The 22,840-nt window shown below is 52.1% G+C and overlaps 1 protein-coding gene across 2 annotated transcripts in view; it reads left to right on the top strand.

The window, feature by feature from the left end:
• Positions 1–21,747, top strand: part of LRP4 (LDL receptor related protein 4) — a 152,001-nt gene extending 130,254 nt beyond the window's left edge. The window contains exons 21-39 of one of the 2 annotated variants that reach the window (XM_076065421.1): positions 333–522; positions 942–1,070; positions 2,361–2,501; positions 4,701–4,787; positions 5,410–5,581; positions 5,975–6,137; positions 6,435–6,660; positions 7,262–7,565; positions 8,318–8,536; positions 9,220–9,354; positions 10,768–10,876; positions 11,330–11,474; positions 13,423–13,536; positions 14,524–14,671; positions 15,110–15,180; positions 15,869–15,956; positions 16,727–16,865; positions 17,488–17,545; positions 19,709–19,835. In XM_076065421.1, the coding sequence (XP_075921536.1) occupies positions 333–522; positions 942–1,070; positions 2,361–2,501; positions 4,701–4,787; positions 5,410–5,581; positions 5,975–6,137; positions 6,435–6,660; positions 7,262–7,565; positions 8,318–8,536; positions 9,220–9,354; positions 10,768–10,876; positions 11,330–11,474; positions 13,423–13,536; positions 14,524–14,671; positions 15,110–15,180; positions 15,869–15,956; positions 16,727–16,865; positions 17,488–17,529 (2,622 nt within the window). In that variant the 3' untranslated portion in view covers positions 17,530–17,545; positions 19,709–19,835. Of the gene's footprint in view, positions 1–332; positions 523–941; positions 1,071–2,360; positions 2,502–4,700; positions 4,788–5,409; positions 5,582–5,974; positions 6,138–6,434; positions 6,661–7,261; positions 7,566–8,317; positions 8,537–9,219; positions 9,355–10,767; positions 10,877–11,329; positions 11,475–13,422; positions 13,537–14,523; positions 14,672–15,109; positions 15,181–15,868; positions 15,957–16,726; positions 16,866–17,487; positions 17,546–19,708 lie in introns of both variants that reach the window. The other variant, XM_076065420.1, reaches the window with a different exon arrangement.
• Positions 21,748–22,840: the final 1,093 nt, after the last annotated feature.

Genomic DNA, 22,840 nt, shown 5'->3' with positions numbered 1-22,840 from the left:
CAGCAGTGCTAATCGGACGTGCGGGGAAAGGACAACAAACTTAACACAAAAAGCAGTTCTAAAGAAGTTGAGTTTTCAATCGGGATGATGTAAAAGTGCACAGCTCCAGTCGCTTCCTTATATCGTAAGAGGGCCGGAGGACCCCGAGAAAAATCTACGCGACCACGGGAAGAACGAGCAAACTCCAAACAAACATGCAGCAGGCGTCCGGGTCGGGATCGAATCCACGACCTCCTGTATACCAGGCGAGGTAGTCAACATCTCGCCACCGTGATGAGATGTTCATTAACGCGGCCACTGCATCGTCGTGTCGTGCCCCCCCCCGCCCACAGGTGCTGATTGACACTCAGCTGCCTCACCCCTTCGGCCTCACTGTGTGGGAGGGCCGCGTGTTCTGGACGGACTGGCAGGCCAAGAGCCTGCAGAGCGCCAGCAAGACCACGGGCCTGGGCCGCGTGACGCTGCGCGAGAACCTGGAGAACCTCATGGACGTGCACATGTTCCACCGGCAGCGGCCCACCGGTGGGCGACGTCGGACCAGCGCGCTCGCTCGTCACGCTCGCTCCTGATCTTACCGACATGCTCGTTTCCCTCCCGCTAAAACACTTGCTCGCTCGCTCACGTGCTCGTCTGCTCGCTCGTCAACTCGCGCACTCAGCCGCTCGCTCGCTCGCTCGCTCGCTCACGGAGCAACTCGTTCAATGACTCGCTCATGAAGTCTCCTCACTCACTCAATCGGTCGCTCACTCGCTCAGTCACTCGCTAAATAGCGCACTCATCAGGCACTCATTCAGTCGTCCAATCAGTCACTCAGCCACCGACTCACTCGCCCATCCAACTCACTAAAACCACTCATCCGCCTTACTACATAGAAAGGCTCAACGGCTCCCTCCCCCTGCACCCCCCTCTGCCCCTGCCCTGCCCCCCCGTGTCCCATGCAGTGGCCACCGCGTGCCTCCACAACAACGGCGGCTGCAGCCACCTGTGCCTGCTGGCGCCGCGCGGAGCTCACAGCTGCGCCTGTCCCACGGGCATCACCCTCAACTCGGACGGCACCACCTGTGCCCCAGGTGCGCCCCAGGTGGACCCCAGCCGCGGGCAGTGCCCGCTTTTTAACCGTAAACTATTATGCTACAAAAAAAAGTAGCGACTGAGGATCGAGCGCAGGAACGCATCGCTAAGCGGGTTATGCAAGCGCTGTCAGACAAGAAACGTTTTTGTTTTATACGTAAATTCTTAACAGGCCCCTATGGTAGATAAAGTGCTGTCTCCAACTCTTACGCACTCTGCTTCTCTCTGGCCTCCCTACTGTGGTGTGAATAAGGGCCATTGCCCGAAACGTCACCTATTATGATGATATATTTTTTTCTAAGTACCAGGCAGTGTTATTTTACAGATGTGTTGAGTTTTTTTCCGTTATTTGACAAGCGGGGATGGCGGCGGGCGGGGGGGGTGTGGAGTTGGTGGGGGGCTAAATTACTCAGGTTTGGGATGTGAGGCGAGGCTGGATTGATGCTGCAGGAGATTCATCGCTGTTGCCTGTGTGGAGGCGCTGCACCGAGATATTTCCGCGTCACGTGTATTCGTGGTTTCATTGCTCGGGTATGTACGTACGTGTGTCGAACTTCTTTCGCACCGTAACGTAGCTAACCGTGCTAATCGGAAGGACAACAACATCTCGGATTGGGGGAGAGGCCCGTAGAGCCGTTGTTGTGTGGAGATCGTCTGTTTGTCGTTTTTATTGTTGCCATCAAAGGGTTCTTTTGTCATGAAAGTAATCACATTGATTATTATGAATGACAATGTATGTATGTATGTTGAACTTCCTTCACATCGTACGTAGCCAACCGTGTGAAGGACAACACATTAAACACAAAAAGCAGTTCTAAAGAAATTAGTTGATCAATCCAGATTTTAAAGTGCATAGCTCCGCTGGCTCCCTAATATCGGAAGGAAGAGCGTTCCAGACGGCCGCTATCAGCATTCAGACCCAGTTTTGATTCCTCCTCAACGAAGGCATCGCTCCCAAGGGCTTGGTGTTTCTGCCCTTGCAACGGAGAATGATTCTCAATTGGGGGGGGGGGTGGGTGGGGGAGGAGGGAGTCTCGACTACTAAACAAGGAACGCCGATTGACCTCACTGTACCAGTTGGGCATTTTTTGTGGGGCAGTCACCTATGATGAGCGGTCGGCCGAGAAGCACAGCGCTCTGTCCCCTCGTCATCTCCCCGTGCGTGATCACTGAACATTCCTGGCATTGTGGTGTATCTCGCCCCCCCAACCCCCCCCCCCTCAACCCCCCCATCCCCCTGCTCTCCCCCCCTCCCGCCTACCCATACCTCCTCTGCTCACCTCGAGCAGGCATGAAGAGCTTCCTGATCTTCGCGAGGAGGACGGACATCCGCATGATCTCCTTCGACGTGCCGTACTACGCCGATGTGGTGCTGCCCCTCAACGGCTCGCTGAAGAACGCCATCGCCATCGGCGTCGACTCCAAGCAAGGTGCCGCCCCGAGCGAACTCTGCTCGGTTGCCACCGGAATCAGAATCGCGATCAGAATGTTTAATTCGGAGCGGAGGAATCCGATGGGCCATAAAGCTCTTTTTGCACAGATGTCATCGTCGCCGTCGCCACTGTTCGTAGCTGTCATCGTCGATGTCATCATCATCATCAATGTCATCCTCGTCATCCATCAATCACCAACATGAGTCCATTATCGTCATTGTTTATCAATCGTCGTCATCATCATCACCATCATTCGTCAGTCCCCATGTTGAGTTTCTGCTTATTGTCCGTCACCATCATCATTCTTGTCATAAACCGACAATGACCATAACACATATCTTGATTGTCATCGCCTATCAATCATCATCTTCATAAACATCATTCAACCATACATAGCCACCTCCGCGCCATTGTCTTGGACGCCGCTGTCCGATCTCACAGTAACATAGCCACTTCCGCTCCATCGTCGTGGAGGTCACCCTCCGATCTCACATTAACATAGCCACTTCCACTCCATCGTCGTGGAGGTCACCCTCCGATCTCACATTAACATAGCCACTTCCGCTCCATCGTCGTGGAGGTCGCCCTCCGATCTCACATTAACATAGCCACTTCCGCTCCATCGTCGTGGAGGTCACCCTCCGATCTCACAGTAACATAGCCACTTCCGCTCCATCGTAGTGGAGGTCGCCCTCCGATCTCACATTAACATAGCCACTTCCGCTCCATCGTCGTGGAGGTCGCCCTCCGATCTCACATTAACATAGCCACTTCCGCTCCATCGTCGTGGAGGTCACCCTCCGATCTCACAGTAACATAGCCACTTCCGCTCCATCATCGTGGAGGTCGCCCTCCGATCTCACATTAACATAGCCACTTCCGCTCCATTGTCGTGGAGGTCACCCTCCGATCTCACATTAACATAGCCACTTCCGCTCCATCGTTGTGGAGGTCACCCTCCGATCTCACAGTAACATAGCCACTTCCGCTCCATCATCGTGGAGGTCGCCCTCCGATCTCACATTAACATAGCCACTTCCGCTCCATCGTCGTCGAAGTCACCCTCCAATCTCACATTAACATAGCCACTTCCGCTCAATCGTCGTGGAGGTCTCCCTCCAATCTTACATTAACATAGCCACTTCCACTCCATCGTCGTGGAGGTCACCCTCCGATCTCACATTAACATAGCCACTTCCGCTCCATTGTCGTGGAGGTCGCCCTCACATTAACATGCAAAATTTTGATTTAAAACTTTCGTGACTGCAGGAATTCATATTCTTGGTTCTTTCGGTAAAGTCACGTAGATAGAAAATAAAATAAAGATAATAACATAAAAATTTACTTTACCGAAAGAACCAAGAATATTAACATGCTAATTTCTCACATTAACATCACTAGCCCCGCCCACTTCGTTGATACCGCTTGAGCTACACCCATTTTAAACCTTTAAAACAGTCTGCCTCAGCAGCTTTCCTCTTTTCTCCTCCTGATGACGACTGCTTGTGTTGTGATCGAAACGTCGTCGTTTTTTGTTATTTTATTTCAACCTATCTACGTGGCTTTACCGAAAGACCCAAAGAATATCATTCAACCATCATCACACGTATTTATCATCATCTCATCTTCATCATCATCATCATCCATCGATCACCAGAATTAATTGCCATCCCATTATAACTCATCATCATCATCATCTGTTAACCGTCATTATCATTGATTCACATGGTGCTCTCATTGCCACGTCTGTTAAAAAGCTGCGTAATCACGGATGTGAAAACTTGCCTGTGTCCACAAATACACAACACGATTTAGATCTACGGACATTCGTCAATGGGCCAATAACACCTTCGTATGTAGAGGACCACAGAGCTTTGGGGGGGGGGGGCGTTTGGCGCTGGCTCACCGCGTGGGCACTGCCTCTGCCACTTGTCCGTCCGTGGTCCTTCACGCCTCTGAGTCGCTCCGTCTCTCCTCGTGGAGAGCGAGAGACGGAGCGAACACTGAAATACCGTCTCAAGTTGAAGTTCTTTTTATTACAAAGCCCACCCAATCCACCACTCCCCCTCACCCACCCATTGCGACCGCACCTCAATGCTCTGTATCTGCCAAATAAACCGGGACCCTACTGCCCTGTTGGCCAAAAAAAAAATTAAACACCCTCGCGCTCGCTTGCTTGTTCACTGTGCGCGCCAGGCAAGGTGTACTGGTCAGACAGCACGCTCAAGAAGATCGGAAGAGCGAACCTGGACGGCTCCGAGCAGGAGGACCTCATCACCAGCGGTGAGTGTCACCAGAAGTGGTGAGTGTCACCTCATCACCAGTGCTGAGTGACACCAGAAGTGGTGAGTGTCACCTCACCACCAGTAGTGAGTGACATCAGAAGCCGTGGCATCAAGCAGGGCCCAACTCCAGATCCACTCGGATTGGGGGAGAGGCCCATAGAGCCCTTGTGTGGAGATCGTCTATTTGTCGTTTTTATTATTTCCATCAAAGGGCTCTTTTGTCATTAAAGTAATAACATTGATTATTAATGATAATGTATGTCTGTTGAACTTCTTTCACTCCGTACGTAGCCAACCGTATGAAGGACAACAAACGAAACACAAAAAGCAGTTCTAAAGAAATTAGTTTGGAATATAGATGATTTCAAAGTGCATAGCTCCCAGTGGCTTACTAATATCGGAATGAGGAGCGTTCCAGACGGCCGCAGACATGCATCTAAAAGCACGCGATTAGGCTGACCATGTTTGTTTGATGGCCAGTCAGAATCCGTCGCTGCGAGGATGACCAGAGTCCGCGCGATGGCTTATGCTCCGTGACGAGATTAGCAGCGAGGTATCGTGCTTTTCGTTTGTGGCGAGCACTTGGTGATTAATGTCCCCTCGGCCACGTCGCGGCGCAGGCCTGGTGACCACCGACGGCCTGGCGGTGGACGTGCAGGGCCGCAAGCTCTACTGGGCCGACACGGGCACGAAGCGCATCGAGGTGGCTAACCTGGACGGGTCGCAGCGCAGCGTGCTCATCTGGCAGAACCTCGACTCGCCACGGGCCCTCGCGCTCAACCACGACTCCGGGTGTGCGATCGAGTTCAAGCCCGCCGCTGCTCCTGCGTGACCCCCCCCCCCCCCAATCCCCTCCCCCCCACTCATCCCCCCTTCCCCCTTTGTTTGTCGTGCCCCCCACGTCAGCGTCGTCGTCGTCATCGTCACTGACGACGACAGCTGTTTGTATTTATTATTATCATTGTCGTTAAGTGGCAAAGCTATGCATGGCCATGGTTGGAGCAACAGCAACGTGGTTCAGTGTCGCAGTGCTCATGTGACCCTCCCCCCTCCAATCACGATGTAATTGTCCAATAAAACGGATGGCGCACCCCCCCCCCCGCCACGCCCGTGTTTGTAAGTACCGCGGTGCGAGTCACGAGCGGCCGCATGGTCTGACCGGTCGGCCCCGTCTCGTCACGCCAGGTACATGTACTGGACGGACTGGGGCGAGAACGCCAAGATTGAGCGCGCGGGCATGGACGGCTCGGAGCGCACGACCGTCATCGCCCACAACCTGGGCTGGCCCAACGGCCTCGCCGTAGACCGTGCCGGCTCGCAGCTCATCTGGGCCGACGCGCATACAGAGGTGGGCGCCGCTCACGCGCACGCCGCTCGCACGGACTGCTCACGCGGGATGTTTGGCCAATACTAGTCACATCGTACGTGTTTTTAGCTCACCGATGTAGTTGGGATAAAGCCAATAGGTGGGGGTCGTGAAAAAACCACGGGAACAAGGATTTTAAGCGTGCGTACGCACGCGCACACATCGGCACGCACGCATTCCAAGCGCCGTAACCCTCCCGGCGTCTCCCCCCTCGCCCCTGTTCCCCCGTCCCCCCCCCCCCCCGTCTCCCATCACCCTCCCCCCCCCCACCGCACACAGCGAATCGAGGCGTCGGACCTGAACGGCAACCACCGGCGCACGCTGGTGTCGCCCGTGCAGCACCCGTACGGCCTCACGCTGCTGGGGCAGCACATCTTCTGGACGGACTGGCAGACGCGCAGCGTGCAGCGGGCCGACCGCCTCCGCGGGGGCGCCCCCTTCACCGTACGCGGGAACCTCGCCGGACTCATGGACATCCACGCCGTCGACCGCACGCGCCCGCCCGGTGCGTTTTTCACCGCCCCCGCCCCCCCGCTCGCCCGCTCGATCCGCGACGGCGCCTGTCCAGCGCTCTGTCTCATCTGTGTCGTTTATAGCAACAAGTAACGCTTCTCCAACCCAATGATGGATAAACGGCCAACACCCCCACACACACCGGATCGTCCGTGGGGTTTGTATAATCGGTCGCAGTGATCTTGAAAATCCATCTCCAACAAATTGGAATAGGTCGGGAGTCTACATAGTCCGTGTTTACAACACTTTGTCAGTCCGCTGCTGGATAGAGGCCTGGTCAGGTGAAAGATGTGTCGAGTCAACCCCGAACCAGGATTCTAACTCGTGACCTTCCGTTCGCGAGCCGCTCGCTCTACCGCCGAGCGTCCCGGCCGGTTCGGTTTTTGCAGCTCTGGCGACCGGGAGACCGTCGATCAACGTTCGGTCGCCGGGCTGACGATGGCAACCGGTCGTTGATTCCTCGCCGAACACAGCGGGGCCGGTGACGACCGCTGCTGCCGCTGCCGTCTTGCACTCCTGGCCGGCTGCATGGCTTCCGTAAATTCACAGTCGCGTTGCGCTCCCGCCCCCCTGCGCGCGCGCGCGAGACGCAGGTTTCAACAAGTGCGGCACGTTCAACGGCGGCTGCAGCCACCTCTGCCTGGCCCGGCCGAGCGGGCCGGCTTGCGCCTGCCCCACCGGCGTGCGGCTCGCGGCGGACGGGCGCAGCTGCCCCGCGGGGCCCGAGTCGTTCCTGCTCTTCTCGAACCGCGCGTCCATCCGCCGCGTGTCGCTCGACACGGCCGACCACACGGACGTGACGGTGCCCGTGCCCGACCTGCACAACGTCATCTCGCTCGACCACGACGCCGCGCAGGGGAAGGTCTACTACACCGACGTGCACCTGGACGTCATCAGGTGCGGCCGGAAAGGGGGGAAATCCGTCCTCCCGCTTGAATTGCTTTCCGGGACCGCCGAGTCGGGCGGCACGTTACTTACTGTGGCAGCCGCGGCCACAGCGGGGGGTATCCTGGAGGTGGTGTGACCAGGGCTTAGTTTCTCACTGAATATTTTCCCTGTCGCTGGTCGACTGGAGTCGGGCGGCACGTGGCTGTTGTAGCAGCCGCTGCCATAGCGGGATGTATACCGGAGGTGGTGTGCGTCGATGCGGAGTGCAGGGGGCAGAGATATTTTCTGGGGTTGTCAAGCGGGAAACATATCTGCCCTGGGTACGGCGCGCGTGCCAGGCGCCCTCATTGAAAGATACTCTCCTACGTGCCAACTGGATGGCGTTGACTTTTGGAAACGAGCAAAAAAAAAACATTCGTTAGAGATTGTGCCGTTGAGAGCAACGACGACGACGCAAGTCTAACCGAAACGATTAAACTATTTTTTTATTTTACCAGGTAAGGCCCACTGACCTATGTAGCTCTTTTTCAAAAGCGACCTGGCTACCACAAAGAATAGCTCAACCGAAGTGGCTAATCGTGTGAAACTTTAAAGCGCCCCAGAGAGAAATCCACACGACCACGGGGAGGACGTGCAAACTCTAAGCATACAGTTGTCAGGGTCAGGATCGAACCCACGACCGCCTGGTATACCAGGCGAGGGAGCGAACATCTCACCACCGAGTCACTGACGAACGCGTCGTTGGCGCGGTCATGGCGCAGGAGGGTGAACCTGGACGGCACCGGCATGGAGACGGTGATCGGGGAGGGCCTCACGACCACCGACGGCCTCAGCGTCGATTGGATCGCGCGCAACCTCTACTGGACGGACACGGGGCGCAACAGCATCGAGGTGGCGCGCCTGGACGGCTCCTGCCGCCGCGTGCTCATCAACCAGAGCCTGGACGAGCCGCGCGCCATCGCCGTCTTCCCGCGCAAGGGGTGCGGGCTCGGTGTGCGGCGCGAGGCGTGAGGAACAAAATAACGAGCGAAAGATGTCGGCCCCCCCGTCGGAATATCGTGAAACGAAACAGGGGTGAACCGTGTAATCGGCTTGAATTACGATCGTAATAAAAGACGGAGATAAATGGCATTGACGTAAAAAAAATATTATAATTCATATCTGTCATCCTGCATCTTTTCCTATCTTGTCTGTAAGTTTTGAATCGTGGGTTGTGGGTTTTGGCGATTTCCACGAATGTTTACGCGATCCGCACAACTCTTCCCCCCAAAGTGCTGCATCGCACGAGCTCGTGTTTGTAATGTATATATCGTGAATTGACGGCAAAGGGAACAACTTTAAGTCCAAAAAGAACGCAGCGATCTTCTTTGGTTCTTTCGGTAAAGTCACATAGAATGAGAATAAAATCATAAAATAAAACAATAAAATTCTCACGCAGCGATCGCCATGAATTGCCCCAGATCGGAGATAGGAAGGAGTGGAAGACGTTCATTCAACCTCACCATCAGCCAGCAAGTGACCACTGATAATAATAATAATTTTAATTATAAGGCGCCCTTAAACAAGCATTGTCTTGATGGAAGGGAAGAGGAAGAGATTATCAGCATTCTTATCGAAAAAACAAAAACACATTTTGAACCTTTGTTTCCCCTCGTTGCGGCAGGTACCTGTTCTGGACGGACTGGGGTCACGAGGCCAAGATCGAGAAGGCGCAACTGGATGGGTCCGAGCGTCGAGTCCTCGTGAACTCCAACCTGGGCTGGCCCAACGGCCTCACGCTGGACTACGACACCCGGCGGTGAGGCCTCATCGTCGCAGCGTCTTCATTCCCCTCTCCGGTCGGGCGGACGTTGCTTTGCTCGCCGCTGCTCTGTTAAATCTCCCTTTATTTTCTTACCAAGGAGTTTTGTTTTTATATTGTTAATGCTTTTATTGCGACAAAAGTGCAACGTAGGTCTCCCGTGGTCACTCACACCGTAGGTTGACTCTACTGTCATTACAATAGTAAGGGAAGACCAGGGATGGGGGGTGGGGGAAGGTGGAGAGGGAAGAGGGGTGCCAAAGGAACATTCTACAAATCAAATAATATACACCCAGCTTATGGACGTGTGTGCCAACCTCCCCTCGCTTCTAGGTCCGTCTCCGCTTGTCTGCCCAGGGGTCCACCCCTCTTTTAACCCGTTCCAGTCTCCTGCCCTCTGACCTCATCCATCCCTCTTATTTTACAGTCTGTAGGAAGGGCGACCACCTGGTCCCGAATTCTCATTCCTTCAACAAGTAGTGTTTTACAATGTTATCCCAGCTGCGTTGTCGGTGTGACGGGACGAAGGATTCGTTGGAATCTCTCGCAGATCGGCGGGCGGTCGTGCACAAACCCGGACGGCACATGGACGAATAGTGGCATGCCTCGATGTAACCAAAACCCTGTCTGCCCTGCAAAATGTTCGAGGCACCTCCACAATTATTATTTTATTGTCCTTCCCCCGCGCCTTTGATTAGCACGATTGGCTACGTGTGGTGCAAAAGAAGTTCAACGTACATATGTACAACGATTATTTTTATATGTATGCGTATATATAATATACGCCACGGTGGAAAGATGTTAACTAGCTCGCCTGGTATACAGGAGGTCGTGGGTTTGATCCCGACTCTGGCGTTGGAGTTTGCATGTTTCTCTCCCCCGTGGTCGAGTGGATTTTTCTCCGGGTCCTCCGGTTTTTACCTCCACATTTAGAAACGTGCGTTTAGAGTATTTGGCTACTATAAATTTCCACATGATGATAAGCCACTTCGTTGAGCTATCATTTGTGATAGCCAGGTCGCTTCTCAAAGAGAGCTGCATAGCTCAGTGGGCCTTACCTGCTGAATTAAGAGTGCATGAAAGTGTATGAAGCAACAGCAACATGGTTCAGTGTCTCAGTGTTTGTGTGATCGCCCCCCACCCCCCATCATCATCACCATGATCCATGGGCCGATAGCCCTTCGGTGTCCACTGCAGCGTGCGTGCGAGCAGCAATGTAATTCAGCCCTATCCATTTGTAGAATAAAAATAATGGCGCACCCCGCTGCCACCCCCTGTTTGTAAGTCCGCCTCGTTTAAACAAACGGCCGCAGCTTCCCGTTGTTCCCAACGAACGTCGTTTTGTCGTTGGGGGCGCGACCGCGACGCCGTGATGTGAGGCTCACTCGTCGGCGCGTCCGCGGCACGCAGCTTGTACTGGGTGGACGCTCAGCTGGACCGCATCGAGAGCGCCGACCTCAACGGGAAGTCCCGCGCCGTGCTCGTCAGCGAGGTTCCTCACCCCTTCGCCCTCACGCAGGTGAGCGAGCGGCGCCGCGGGGGGGTGGGGGTGGGGGTGGAGGGGCGTGGGGTGGGGGGAAGACTCCCCGCGACTGCCATCCCCCTCCCCCCCGTGCGTGTCGCGTGAATAGAAACATGTGTTTAGATTATTTTTCGGATATAAATTTTCACGTGATAAACCACTTTTTTTAGCTATCATTTGTGGCCAGGTCAGTGGGCCTTACAACAGTTCAGTGGGCCTTACCTGGTAAAAAAAAACAAGTTAGTTTTATTTGTATTTTTTTAACTATCCTTTGCACTCCCATCGGTTTTTTTTTGTATTGTTCGTTGGTGTAACGTTCTGACCTGCGCCCCTACTGGATATCGATGAAAAAGAGCTTCACAGCTAATCGAGACTCTTCCTTGAGTGTAACTAAAGATTCTTATTAACGGGCGCGTGTCCGGCGGACGTCGCCCTGCGTCCATCCCACAGCATGACCGCTTCATCTACTGGACCGACTGGCAGACCAAGTCGATCCAGCGCGTGGACAAGCGCACGGGCCGCAACCGCGAGACCATTCTGCCCAACATGGAGGGACTCATGGACATCATCGCCGTGTCGCCCCTCCGCCAGACTGGTACTCGCCCCGCTCGTGAAACGTCGTTTTTATTGTTACCCCAGGGCGGTTTTGTTTTACGATACTTTTTCTGAATTGTGTTCCGCTACCACATACTCTAAAGGCTTAGTTCAGGGGTCGGCAAACCTGCAGCTCCTGAGCCGGACGCGGTTCTGTTAATGACTGCTTCGTGACGTCACTTATTAAGGACCACCGTCTCGTATTCGCCACCTGCATTGCGGCTCTTGAAATATTGAGGTTTTTTTTTTCCCCCGAATTCGACAAAAATTGCTCTTCTTGGTAGTTTGGTTGCCGACCGCTGGCTCATTTACATTTAAAAACATATATTTATGTATATATTACGGTAGTTTAGCGCACTTTGTTAATCCATCGCTGGATGAAGCCCTCCCCACGCTGTGCCGGTTACGTGGGTTGTTTGACCATACTTCACCTTGATGGGCAGTGTGGGGTGGTGATAATGTATGTATGTATGTTGAACTGCTTTCGCACCACATGTAGCCAGCCGTGCTAATCGTCGGTGCAAAAAGGTACCCCAGAACTGGATCAGATATCGCTCTGTACTATCGATGTTAGCCATGGCTGGGAATCAAACTGGAGTCGTTAGGTTCACAGCACGGTGTGCTAACCTCAACAACTGAATGTTTAAATGGGAATTAAACATTATTATTTTTTTATCTTTATTCTTAGCTGGACGTGACATTAATCCAGACAAACGTGCGTAATTGGCCTCGGCCAGTCGACAGCATGGCTATCTCAACCATCGCACCACGATCCACGGGCTTAATGGGGGCCCAAGTGCCGGGCTATGGAGAGAGAGGCAATTAGATGCCGGGTGGCGGGCGGGGGGTGTAATTTCATTCCTCACACCGAAGCCCGTGCCCACCGCGCTATGCCGCTGTGTCCAGTGGAGATATTTTGCTGCGTACGTCGTTGTAACGGGGTTTGTATCCGGCCAGGTGGCTCGGGCATTCGAGCGAGCGGCTCGCAGTCGGAAGGCTGTGAGTTCTAATCCTGGTTGGGGGCGGTTGACTCGGTTTGTGATCACTCTGGGGTCGATAAAACGAGTACCACTTTGTGGGGAAATCAAGTTTGTGGATATACTCACCGCTGCCAAAGTAATGTGGGGGTTTCCACCTATGGCTCGGGGCTGTAAACCGAAGATGAGCACCAACGCTTCAATGCTCATTTGAGCAATGGGAAATTGCATTAGTTTTTTTTTAAGAAACAATTTACATAGAAAAAATAATATAATAAGATAAAAATAATGCCTCGTCACAGAGGTGTTGTTTCTCTGTGTGTCTGTGTGTGTGTCTCTCTGCGTGTGTGTCTCTCTCTGTATCTCTCCCCCATGTGTGCCTCTCTGTGTGTGTCTCTCTCTCTCTCTCTGTGTTTGTCTCTCTCTTTGTGTCTCTCTGTGTCTCTCTCTCTCTGTGTCTCTCTCTGTGTATGTGTCTCTCTCTCTATATATGTCTCTCTCTCTGTGTCTCTCTCTCTGTGTTGTCTCTCTGTGTATGTGTGTGTCTCTCTGTGTGTGTGTGTCTCTCTCTGTGTGTTTGTCTCTCTCTCTATGTGTGTGTCTCTCTCTCTCTCTGTATATGTCTCTCTCCGAGCTTGCATTCATTCACACCTGATGACGGTTGCTTGTGTTGCAATTGAAACGTCGTATTCTATTATTCATTTTATTTTATTTCTACGTAACGTTACCGAAAGAACCGGAGACTAATTGACATAGACTGCTCCCGATGGTAACCCCTAGCACGGTAGGGCAGCGGACGCCCCTCGTGATACGCTATCTGTTGTGAAACATTAGCTGTTGTTTGCCCCTCCTTTTAACATTCCTACTGTACTCTGGATTCTTTAACGACAATAATAACTAATTCTTATATATATTAAACAATGAGAGTTATTTCCACGTTTCCCCCCCCCCCTCCCCACCCCCGCCCCTCAGGTACCAACGCGTGCGGAGACAACAATGGTGACTGCTCACACCTCTGCTTCGCCAGGGCCACGGACTACGTGTGCGCGTGCCCTGACCGGCCAGACCACCGGCCGTGCTCCACCGGTGAGCGCCGCGTTGGGGCCGGCCACACCACCCTAGCCGCACCACGACAGCCACACCACCTCAGCCACACCATCCTAGCCGCACCACCTCAGCCACATCACCCCAGCCGCACCACCCTGGCCACACCACCTCAGCCACATCACCCCAGCCGCACCACCCCAGCCGCACCACCTCAGCCACATCACCCCAGCCGCACCACCCTGGCCACACCACCCTAGCCACACCACCCCAGCCGCACCACCTCAGCCACACCACCCTGGCCACACCACCCTGGCCACACCACCCCAGCCGCACCACCCCAGCCACACCACCTCAGCCACATCACCCCAGCTGCACCACCCTGGCCACACCACCCTAGCCACACCACCCCAGCCGCACCACCTCAGCCACACCACCCTAGCCGCACCACCTCAGCCACATCACCCCAGCCGCACCACCCTGGCCGCACCACCTCAGCCACACCACCCTGGCCGCACCAACTCTAAGTCGACCTAGGAGAGAGCCAGGACTGGTTCAGATTTGAATCACTGGTGTTGGCCGTAAGTGGAAATCTAACTTTGGTCGTAGGGTTCGTAGCGCTGCACGCTAACCACTGCACTGCCATTCCCCAATATGTGTATACATGATACTGGGCAGTATGTGTACATGTACACATATTGCTTACTGGGTATTAGCACAGTAAAACGTTGGCATTTGGTTGGAACCGCTGGACCAACATTGGCTGTGAAGTACCTCGCTGTGAAGTACCTCGCTGTGAAGTACCTCGCTGTGAAGTACCTCGCTGTATCGTACCTCGCTGTGAAGTACCTCGCTGTGAAGTACCTCGCTGTATCGTACCTCGCTGTGAAGTACCTCGCTGTGAAGTACCTCGCGTTCGATTTGATGTTGCTAAAAATTATTCGCGCGCTCGTCTATGAATGACGAGTCAAAGCGAGCTGTTGTTCGTCATTTTAAAACTTAATTTAAACTTCCCCGGGAATCCCGCAGTGCCGGGAGTTGTGCCGGAGCTGCGGGAGACGACCCCCCCAGTGACCAGATCCACGAGCCGGCCCCTCACCACGGAGTCGGCGCCCGCCGCCCCAGCGCCGCCGTTCACCGTCGCGCAGACAACGAACCCCGCCAACACCACCGTGAGGTGCGCGCCGGGCGCGGTAAACGCTTTGTGTTGTCAATGGCCCGGGGAGGATGCGAACCGGGATAAAGCCCCCTGGGTGTGATGCGCAGCCTCGCACATTGCGCTCGTATTAAGAAATGTTCTCGGTATGCTGCACGCTTTTTTTTTGTGGACCAACTTGTGTTTCGGATTGAACCGATGGGGGTGGGGGGAGTTAGATATTCATTCATTCACGGGAATTAGCCTCGTAAACATGTTAGATTTGATGACGAGGATGACGACGGCGGTGACAATGATGAGCAATCGGGCCAGAGCTGCGGGGCCTCTGAATGTTTCTCTTCATAAATACCGCGTGGCGAGTCATCGGGTCCATCGTGAATGTGGGGGCGCGGGGGCGGGGGAGGGGGGGGGCATGTGCGGCGATAACGGTGAAGCATGACGCCGTTGCTTTCCACGCAGGTGCGTGGAGAATGCGGAGGGAGAGCGACTGTGTGGAGCCCTCTACAACGAGACGGCACGGGTTGCCAGCGGTGAGTGGTGCCCTCGCAGCCTCAGGAGCGGTGTTTACAGCAGACCTTCAGGCTTTGCAGCCCTGCATCAGTCACTCACGACCGTCTCTATACTCGATAGGATAATGCCAGGTGGACCTCTCGGCAGATAGGCAGAGGGGGGCTCCCAGACGGGCGTGTGTACTGTATGTTGAATTTGTTTCGCACCGTAGATCGCTAACCGTCCCAATTGGAGGTGCTGGGGCAGGACAACGAAGTAAACGCAAAAAGCAGTTCTCAGGAAATGAGTTTTCAATTGAGATTTAAACGTGCATAGCTCCAGTGGCTTCCGAGCATTGGAAGGAAGAGCGTTCCAAACGGCTGCAGAAGCGCATCTGAAAGAGCACGATGCAGTGAAAATGAGTGGCGATGTTTACACACCACGCCAGGTACACATCTGAAAGCTGAGTTGACCTAGGCGGTGTGAGAGATTAATCAATAACCCTCCGTTATCAAGAATCCACTGTCAGGTGCCCAGGTTCTCGAGCTTGAGTAATACTTACGGGATTTGTATACAACTTACGTAACATTTTAGATGGTTAACCAGAGCCTTACTGTGCGATTGCCTCAGACGAAGTCACCGAAAGTGTGCCCGATCTCAAGAGCTGGATGTTGTGAAATGTTTTTGCTTTTTAATTTGTGCGTGTTTTTTTTTTCTTCTCCGTGAAAGATTCCGGTCTGCACACGGCATACATCGTCGGTCTGGCCATGTCCCTCGTCAGCGTCCTGGCGCTCATCGCCATCATCATCGTGTGCAGGTGACGAGTCTGTCCCGCCGCGACCTCGCAGCGCAACCACACAACCTCCACGCAACGACCGCCGTCTTGTGGTTACGTCGGGGCGGTCCCAAACGTTAGGAAAGCTCACAGATGGAGGTGTAAGCGCGGTTGGCGCTGGCCCTGCTGCCATGGATGAAATGGGGTTCCCCACGGTCCACCCACCTTCGTCAGCAGCCCGGCACATACCCCCCCCCCCTCCCACGCAACCCATGGATGCCCGTGTAGTTGGATCAAACTCCCATTGCCCATAAAACAATCTTCACTCTCAACCTGCATCTGTTCCTTCCTTAAATCCCATCTCTTCTCCCTAGCCCATCCTGCTACTGCTACTGCCTGGTCTCTCCAGCTCCGACCAGGCCTATCCCAACACCTATCACTACCCCAGCCCCTATCCCAACCCCTATCACTACCCCAGCCCCTATCCCAACCCCTATCACTACCCCAGCCCCTGACACTACTCCAACCCCTATTACTACCCCAACCCCTATCACTACTCCAACCCCTATCACTACACCTATTACTATCCCTCCTTAACCACTTCCACCCATTCTCCTAACCGTCACCATAACTACTCCACTCTTTATTATCTCGACCATTATCAGTGAGAATGGGCTGTTCCCCCGACTCTGAACGATGTAGGTGGCTCAAGTGAGTTCCGTGACTAACTTGGCTGTCAAATGCAGATTCTTGAATACGGATGTTTTCGTTTCTCTCCTGCTCCTCCTCCCTTGCTGTCTTTCTGACCGCAGGAAAAAGAAGACTGCATTTGAGGACCCGACGTCAGACAACCTCATCTACACGAACCCCTCCTACCGAGTCGCCACGCAGGCCGTGAAGCTGGAGGTCACGCACAAAGCGCCGGGCAGAAGCCACGTTCACTACAAGGAGGTGCGTGCGTTCGTGTGTGTACTTGCGTTGAACTTCTTTCGCACCGTACGTAGCCGTCCGTGCTAATCGGAGGCGCGCGCCCTGCGATGCCCCACCCAACCCCCACCCACCCCGCCACGAGCCAGATAGCCTCGAGAAAAGCCTCCAGCTGGAAAAAGGCGCCTTGTGTTATTGTACAGCCCTGAATCAGGTCGTGGGAGCTCTTGGGGAGACTACCTGGGCAGCCAGGTGGCCAGGTGATGGCAGGACAGCAGTGGATTGAATCCATCTGTGTGGAGTTTTGAGTGTTACCCCCCCCCCCCCCCACCCTATTACGTGTGGGTTCTCTCCATTTCCCACCCACATGAAGCAACAAAAACAACAACTCGAACATGGAATTGAGGCAAACATACCGATGCAGGACTCTCCTCAAAAAGAGTCTTAAGACTCAGTGAGCCTTATCTGGGTGCATAAAGGAAATCATTATAATTATTAGTCATAGGCAGAGGAACAAAAATGTACCTTCTGCGAAGATTTAACATTACCGCATTGGCAGGAGTATGACAAATAATCTGAATCTCTTGTACACTATTTGTCACCCACTCAGGTTTTCATTCCGTTGTATTCTTGTGTCACCTTACAGCTGGGATTTTCAAGCGACTCTTTGTCTCCCTTTATATTTTGAGCCTCGTTTGCATCAGGTACCGGTTGGGCATGCATTGTGTGTGTGCGCCACGACCCAGCGTGGAGCCGTCTAGCTGCTGGATGGCCTACAGGGTGCAGCAAAAACATCACGAGCCCGTACATCTGTGCAGTCAGTTGTACAGCGGACGCTCGGACCGTGCAGTATTTGATTGGACACGCACGTCGCGAGCATTCTTCGCGCGGAACGCTCGATCGCTCGTCGACAGGTCCACATTGATCTGAGCACAGTCGGCTCACGTATTCAATGAGCGCCAAGATACACACGGTATTTCTCCGGGGAGTTTTGAGGTTGTACCGCGCGATGTTAGGACCCACATGCGGACAGGTCCTGCGGTAACCGATTTGGCTTTGAGTGTAAATGTCAGACATGGCGTTGGACAACATTCGCGGCACAACACGAAGGAGAGAGAGGCCACGCGGCCTAACCAATGTGATCCCACGCGGTATCCGCGATGCGTTTACGGAGCGGTCCTCAAGAAGACGCTCCGGCCGGCTCCCGTCTTTTGCCGCACCCTGTAGAATGCGAAGGAACGCCGCCTCGTTCGTTCTGTCGCGTTTCATTCCTAACTGGTGTTTTTTTTTTCATCCCATCCATCCTTTAATTTCGTGCCATGCGCCAGATCCCGCCCATTTCCAACCGATTTTTTTTTTACCGAGCAATTAATATACTTTTTTTCTCCCAGGGTATGTTTTGAGACGGTGACTTTTACACTGCATGTGCTGGCGTGATGTGTTTTTTTGTGCCGCGTTCTCTGTGTGAATATTTTAACATAATTGTCAATACAGTTGGTGCGTCAATCGATTAATAATTTACACATTTCGCATTTTTGGATCGTGAATTAACAAACGCCATTTCCATCTGTGTTGAAACTACTCAGATAATCGACTCATGAGTGATACGTTAAATATACGTTGAGGTATGCTGAGAAGGGAGAGTTGGTAGTGATGAGTGGACTACCCTATGAACCCCGTGATCCGGGTTCGATTCCTGACCACGGCTAATATCTGTGGCGAGAGATACCTGATACCTCCTTCACCAACCTGTACTTTCCAGCGTGGTGAAGTATGGTCAAACAACCCCCATGACCGATATGGTGTGGGGAGGCCTTCATCCAGCAATGGATTGACAAAGGGCTGTCAATCATAAATCACACAGAGACTATATTACATTTCATTAAATATAACATTTGTTGAATGTAAGGGAATGCCCATTGGCAACCACGTTAAGCGTACTAAGCTATAGAAACGCACATCTACAAATTTTAAAAACCTCATAAAAAATGCATAACCAGCGAGGCGGTTAATGCACTCCTTTAAGAGAAATGCATAAATAGTCAAAAGGGAACTTGCTTAGCAGGCTTAATGTGAGAGAGCAGCCTGTACAGATGCGACTGATAACGGCCCGTTCCCTAAAGGAGCCCTTGCTGTGTCCTAGCAGCTCCCGTGGCACCTGACTCCGACGAATGTCTATAAGCGTGGAACAATTTGCCTCACCCCCCTCCCACTTCCCTCGCTCTGATCGGATGAATTCAGGTATCAATATTTGAAAATCTATCCTCTTTTTAACATTGTTCATGTAGCGCCTGTAATGGCTGCCAGGGGTCTCATGCACTAAATTCTTCGATCCCATATATATTCACACACGAATCAAATTGCTTATCATACCCAGTATTTGATGCACATGGTGGACTCAATTTCACGTGCTGGGCGTAAGAATCGATATTTAATTGTTGCGCCATGCAGTGGTGGCGCTCGGCGTAAGCACACAAAGCAAAAGTTTAGAGCCTCAAGTAGCTCAAGGGCCCCTGTATTAAAACTAAAATATAGGGGCACATCAAATATTAACTTAACTTTCTGATCCGCCCCTACTAGACATCTGTGAAAAAGAGCTTCATAACTAATTGGATTCCTCCTCCAGTATAAATAAATATTCTGATTCTAATCAGCTGGAGCTCAGATCCCAATGAAATAGAAAAACAAAACTTATGCATTATTTCACACAACTGTGATATAATGAAGTTATGTAGCTTGTCCAACGTATCACGGTTGTCTTCACGTGGCGCACTCAAAATAGGACTTTGTACCCAGGGCCCCCAATACTCTCGCACCGTGACCACCGGCGCCATCACACGCTTATCGCTCTTGTGCGCCACCCGCAGGGCCTGGTGGACGTCTCCCCGACGCGGCGGCCTCTGGCGCCCACCGAGGGCCTCCACCTCATCAAGCACCGCCCGGCAGCCGACGACGACGACGAGTACGACGACGGGTCCTTTTGGGACGGCCGCCTCCGCGAGGGCCCCTGGTGCCCGCGCGGCCAAGCCCTGGGCGGGCCGCGCGCCGCCGCCGCCGCCTCGTCGCTGGGCAGCCACGTGCTGGAGAAGCGGGCGCCCGACGCGGAGACGGAACACCTGCTGCAGGAGGAGACGGAGTCGCAGTGCAGCAGTACCGGCAGCCGCCTGGGGCTGGCGGGTCCCTCGGACGGGTCGTCGCCTGGCGCGCCGCCCAGGCCCGCGTGGGACGTGATGTACCAGCCGCAGAGAGGCGAGCTCACGGAGAGCGACGTGTGACGGCGTGGGCTTTGCCAAAAAAAAAACTGGTTTATGTTTTGGGTGTTTCGTTTTTTTTGTGGTTTAACTGCAGCCAGTGATTGACTCTAAACACGTGGATCAGAATTGCAAGTTCTTGTTTTTTATATGCCCAACAATAATGGTGTTGCCCCTCCGTGATGCAATTATTTTTTTACATTTAATTATCAAGGGACTCTGGGAGAACTGGAAAGTGAAACAGCCGTTGGACCACGGCAGGATATCACAGACGACGGCAGAAAATTTGATATCTCATACCTGGAGATATCCCCAAGACGCCCTGACGAGTTGAACTTTCAGAAGACTGCATTGCCAACAAAGTGGCCATAACACACACAAGAGAAACTTGACTGTTTGTAATAAAAAAAATGTTTTGAAGATATGGTCACGTGCTAAAAGAGAACTATGCTTTTTTTCTTTTTTTAATCTGTAGAAAGTTTTGCTTTCATTTATTACGTGGCGGAGGAGGAAAAAAAAACTATAAGAGTTCTTTTTTATATAGATGAAAAAAAACCATATTGCATTATTTAATGTTACGGTAATAACCACTGGGTTTTGTTGGCTGCTTTATATTTAATTTGCAGTAGGCACATGTTGGTTATGTTGTATCGCGGTACGAGAAAACGCGCGGTGTGTAACCCCCCCCCCCTCCACCCGTAAGGAGACCACCAATGGCTCGCAGTGGAACGAATCTTCTGCTGAACGTAAAAAGGCGCCCCCCTGTGGCAGCTCACAGCTCTCCGTGGAGGGCTCCTTCTCAAACGCTCGCCCCATTTTCACCCAATCGCCAAGCAGTGCTTACATTTCAGGCATTTTATTTGCAGTGTATTTTGTGTGTTGTACAGTTTTTTTTTGTATCGTTATTAATTAAATTGCCGTTCTTTTATAGTTCTGCTTTAAATATCGTTGTGGGGAATGGACAGGAGAAGCCAAGAATAAGAGGGTGGGAGGGGGGGGGGGTTATTTTTTCCTGGTTAAACATTTTCAATATATAAAGTCAATCGCGAAAGAATATTGTTTCTGATATGTCTTCAGGAGTCAGGCCACATCAATAAGAGATGATTGTCCACGTTGCCCACTTGAATACGAACTGAAATACATTTCACGTCTTGGGCAGTGCCGGTGCGACTCATCGGTCGCGTTGGAATGCTTCGTGGTGTCGGTTCTGACCCATCGTGGTACAGTCCAAACTACCTGGTCAATTGGCTTAGGAACCTTACAGTCGCCCACCCACGTGTTGTGGCGACCAATCACATACATCTGTTGAATTCTGATGGGCTACTCAGCCTTAGTATGAGTAACCTGACTGGCATCCTCTCCCTTTTGCCTCATTTTGTAAATTTCACAGTCTATATATATATTTTATTGCATTGAAATTATACTTATTTTATGGCAAGTCGTAGAGTTGTATTATGACATAACGTATGTATTTAACTGTTGTCAAGATAGTATACCATGATGTCTAATGTTGTATTCTTTTGAACTACTGTTTTGCCATTTTATGATAATTCTCGTAACTCTCGTAGTGCTCGTCGTCGCAAAAAATAATTGTTTTGTATTTACTTTTTGTAATGTTTACACAAACAACACTTCATAAACGTTTAAAGCTCGTTCATACTGTACGGTGTGATTTGTAGTTGCATTGGAGTTTTTTTTTTTAAACATGGTGGTAAAGGGGGTAAATTAAATTATTAATTTCTGCGCCACTTCGTGTAATGTTTTTATTTTATTTTTGTCAACCTTAATGTACAGTCGCAGTGCTATATATTGTCCTCTTATTGACTTAATAGGGACTCCTCGACTTACGAACGTTGTTGAGTTCCAGAGGTCTGTTCGTAAGTCGATTTTTTCGTAAGTCCAATTTTACTCCCGTCGATTCCAAAAGTGTTGTACGGCATGTACACTAAAACACGGGGAATTACTTTAAAAGTTGTATAATCTTCTGCAGATATAGATGCCACTGGTTCTTAATATTCTGCAGATGTAGATGCCATCACCGCCATCTATTGTGCGGCTGTTGAACTTACGACTCTCGGACTGAACAAGCAACGGGACATACGGACAGGTGTGTTCGTATCTCTGAAAGTTCGTAAGTTGAACGTTTGTAAGTAGAGGAGTCTCTGAATTGTCTTTGACCAAATTACCCACAATGTGCCTGATCTCGACAGATCCCGGGAGGTAAGCGGGGTTGAACCTGGACCGACCACCACCCCAGTAAAACGTTAGTTTAACAGGTAGTAGTAGGCTTTCACGACCAATATCCATAATAAAGGTTTTTGGGTTAGAATGCGTAAATGTAATTGTGTCGTTAAACCCACCAACACCCGACACAACCAATTAGTAAAGTTTGTCAACGTAAACAAAACGTGTCAATTAGTTGCTACTTCAGCACAATGGTGTGTTAGAGAGTAAACCCACAACGTTTACAATTCGAGTTCAATGTTTCCCTGGTAATTTCAACGTTGGGCCAACGTTGGCATGTGACTTGAACTGTTGGGACAATGTTGGAAACAACATTCCATGATAAACTGGGATGTACGATCCATGTGCTCTAGGCGGCTGTGGAATTCGGTTATCAGCAGAGGCCAATGCAGCAAAGTCCATTGCTGTACCGTACATCTATGCTACAACTAAACTGCTCCATGCCTTCAGAAATCCTGCACAGGCCAGCATGGTAAATTTTGGTCAAATAACCCTCCTCACGAG

This window comes from Petromyzon marinus, chromosome 7 (genome assembly GCF_048934315.1).
Source record: "Petromyzon marinus isolate PM22_M1 ecotype Great Lakes invasive population chromosome 7, UKy_Petmar_22M1.pri1.0, whole genome shotgun sequence".
In the NCBI taxonomy this organism is placed as follows: domain Eukaryota; kingdom Metazoa; phylum Chordata; class Hyperoartia; order Petromyzontiformes; family Petromyzontidae; genus Petromyzon; species Petromyzon marinus.
The sequence above is the reverse complement of the archived record's forward strand: the minus strand, read 5'-3'. Positions and strand labels throughout refer to the sequence as shown.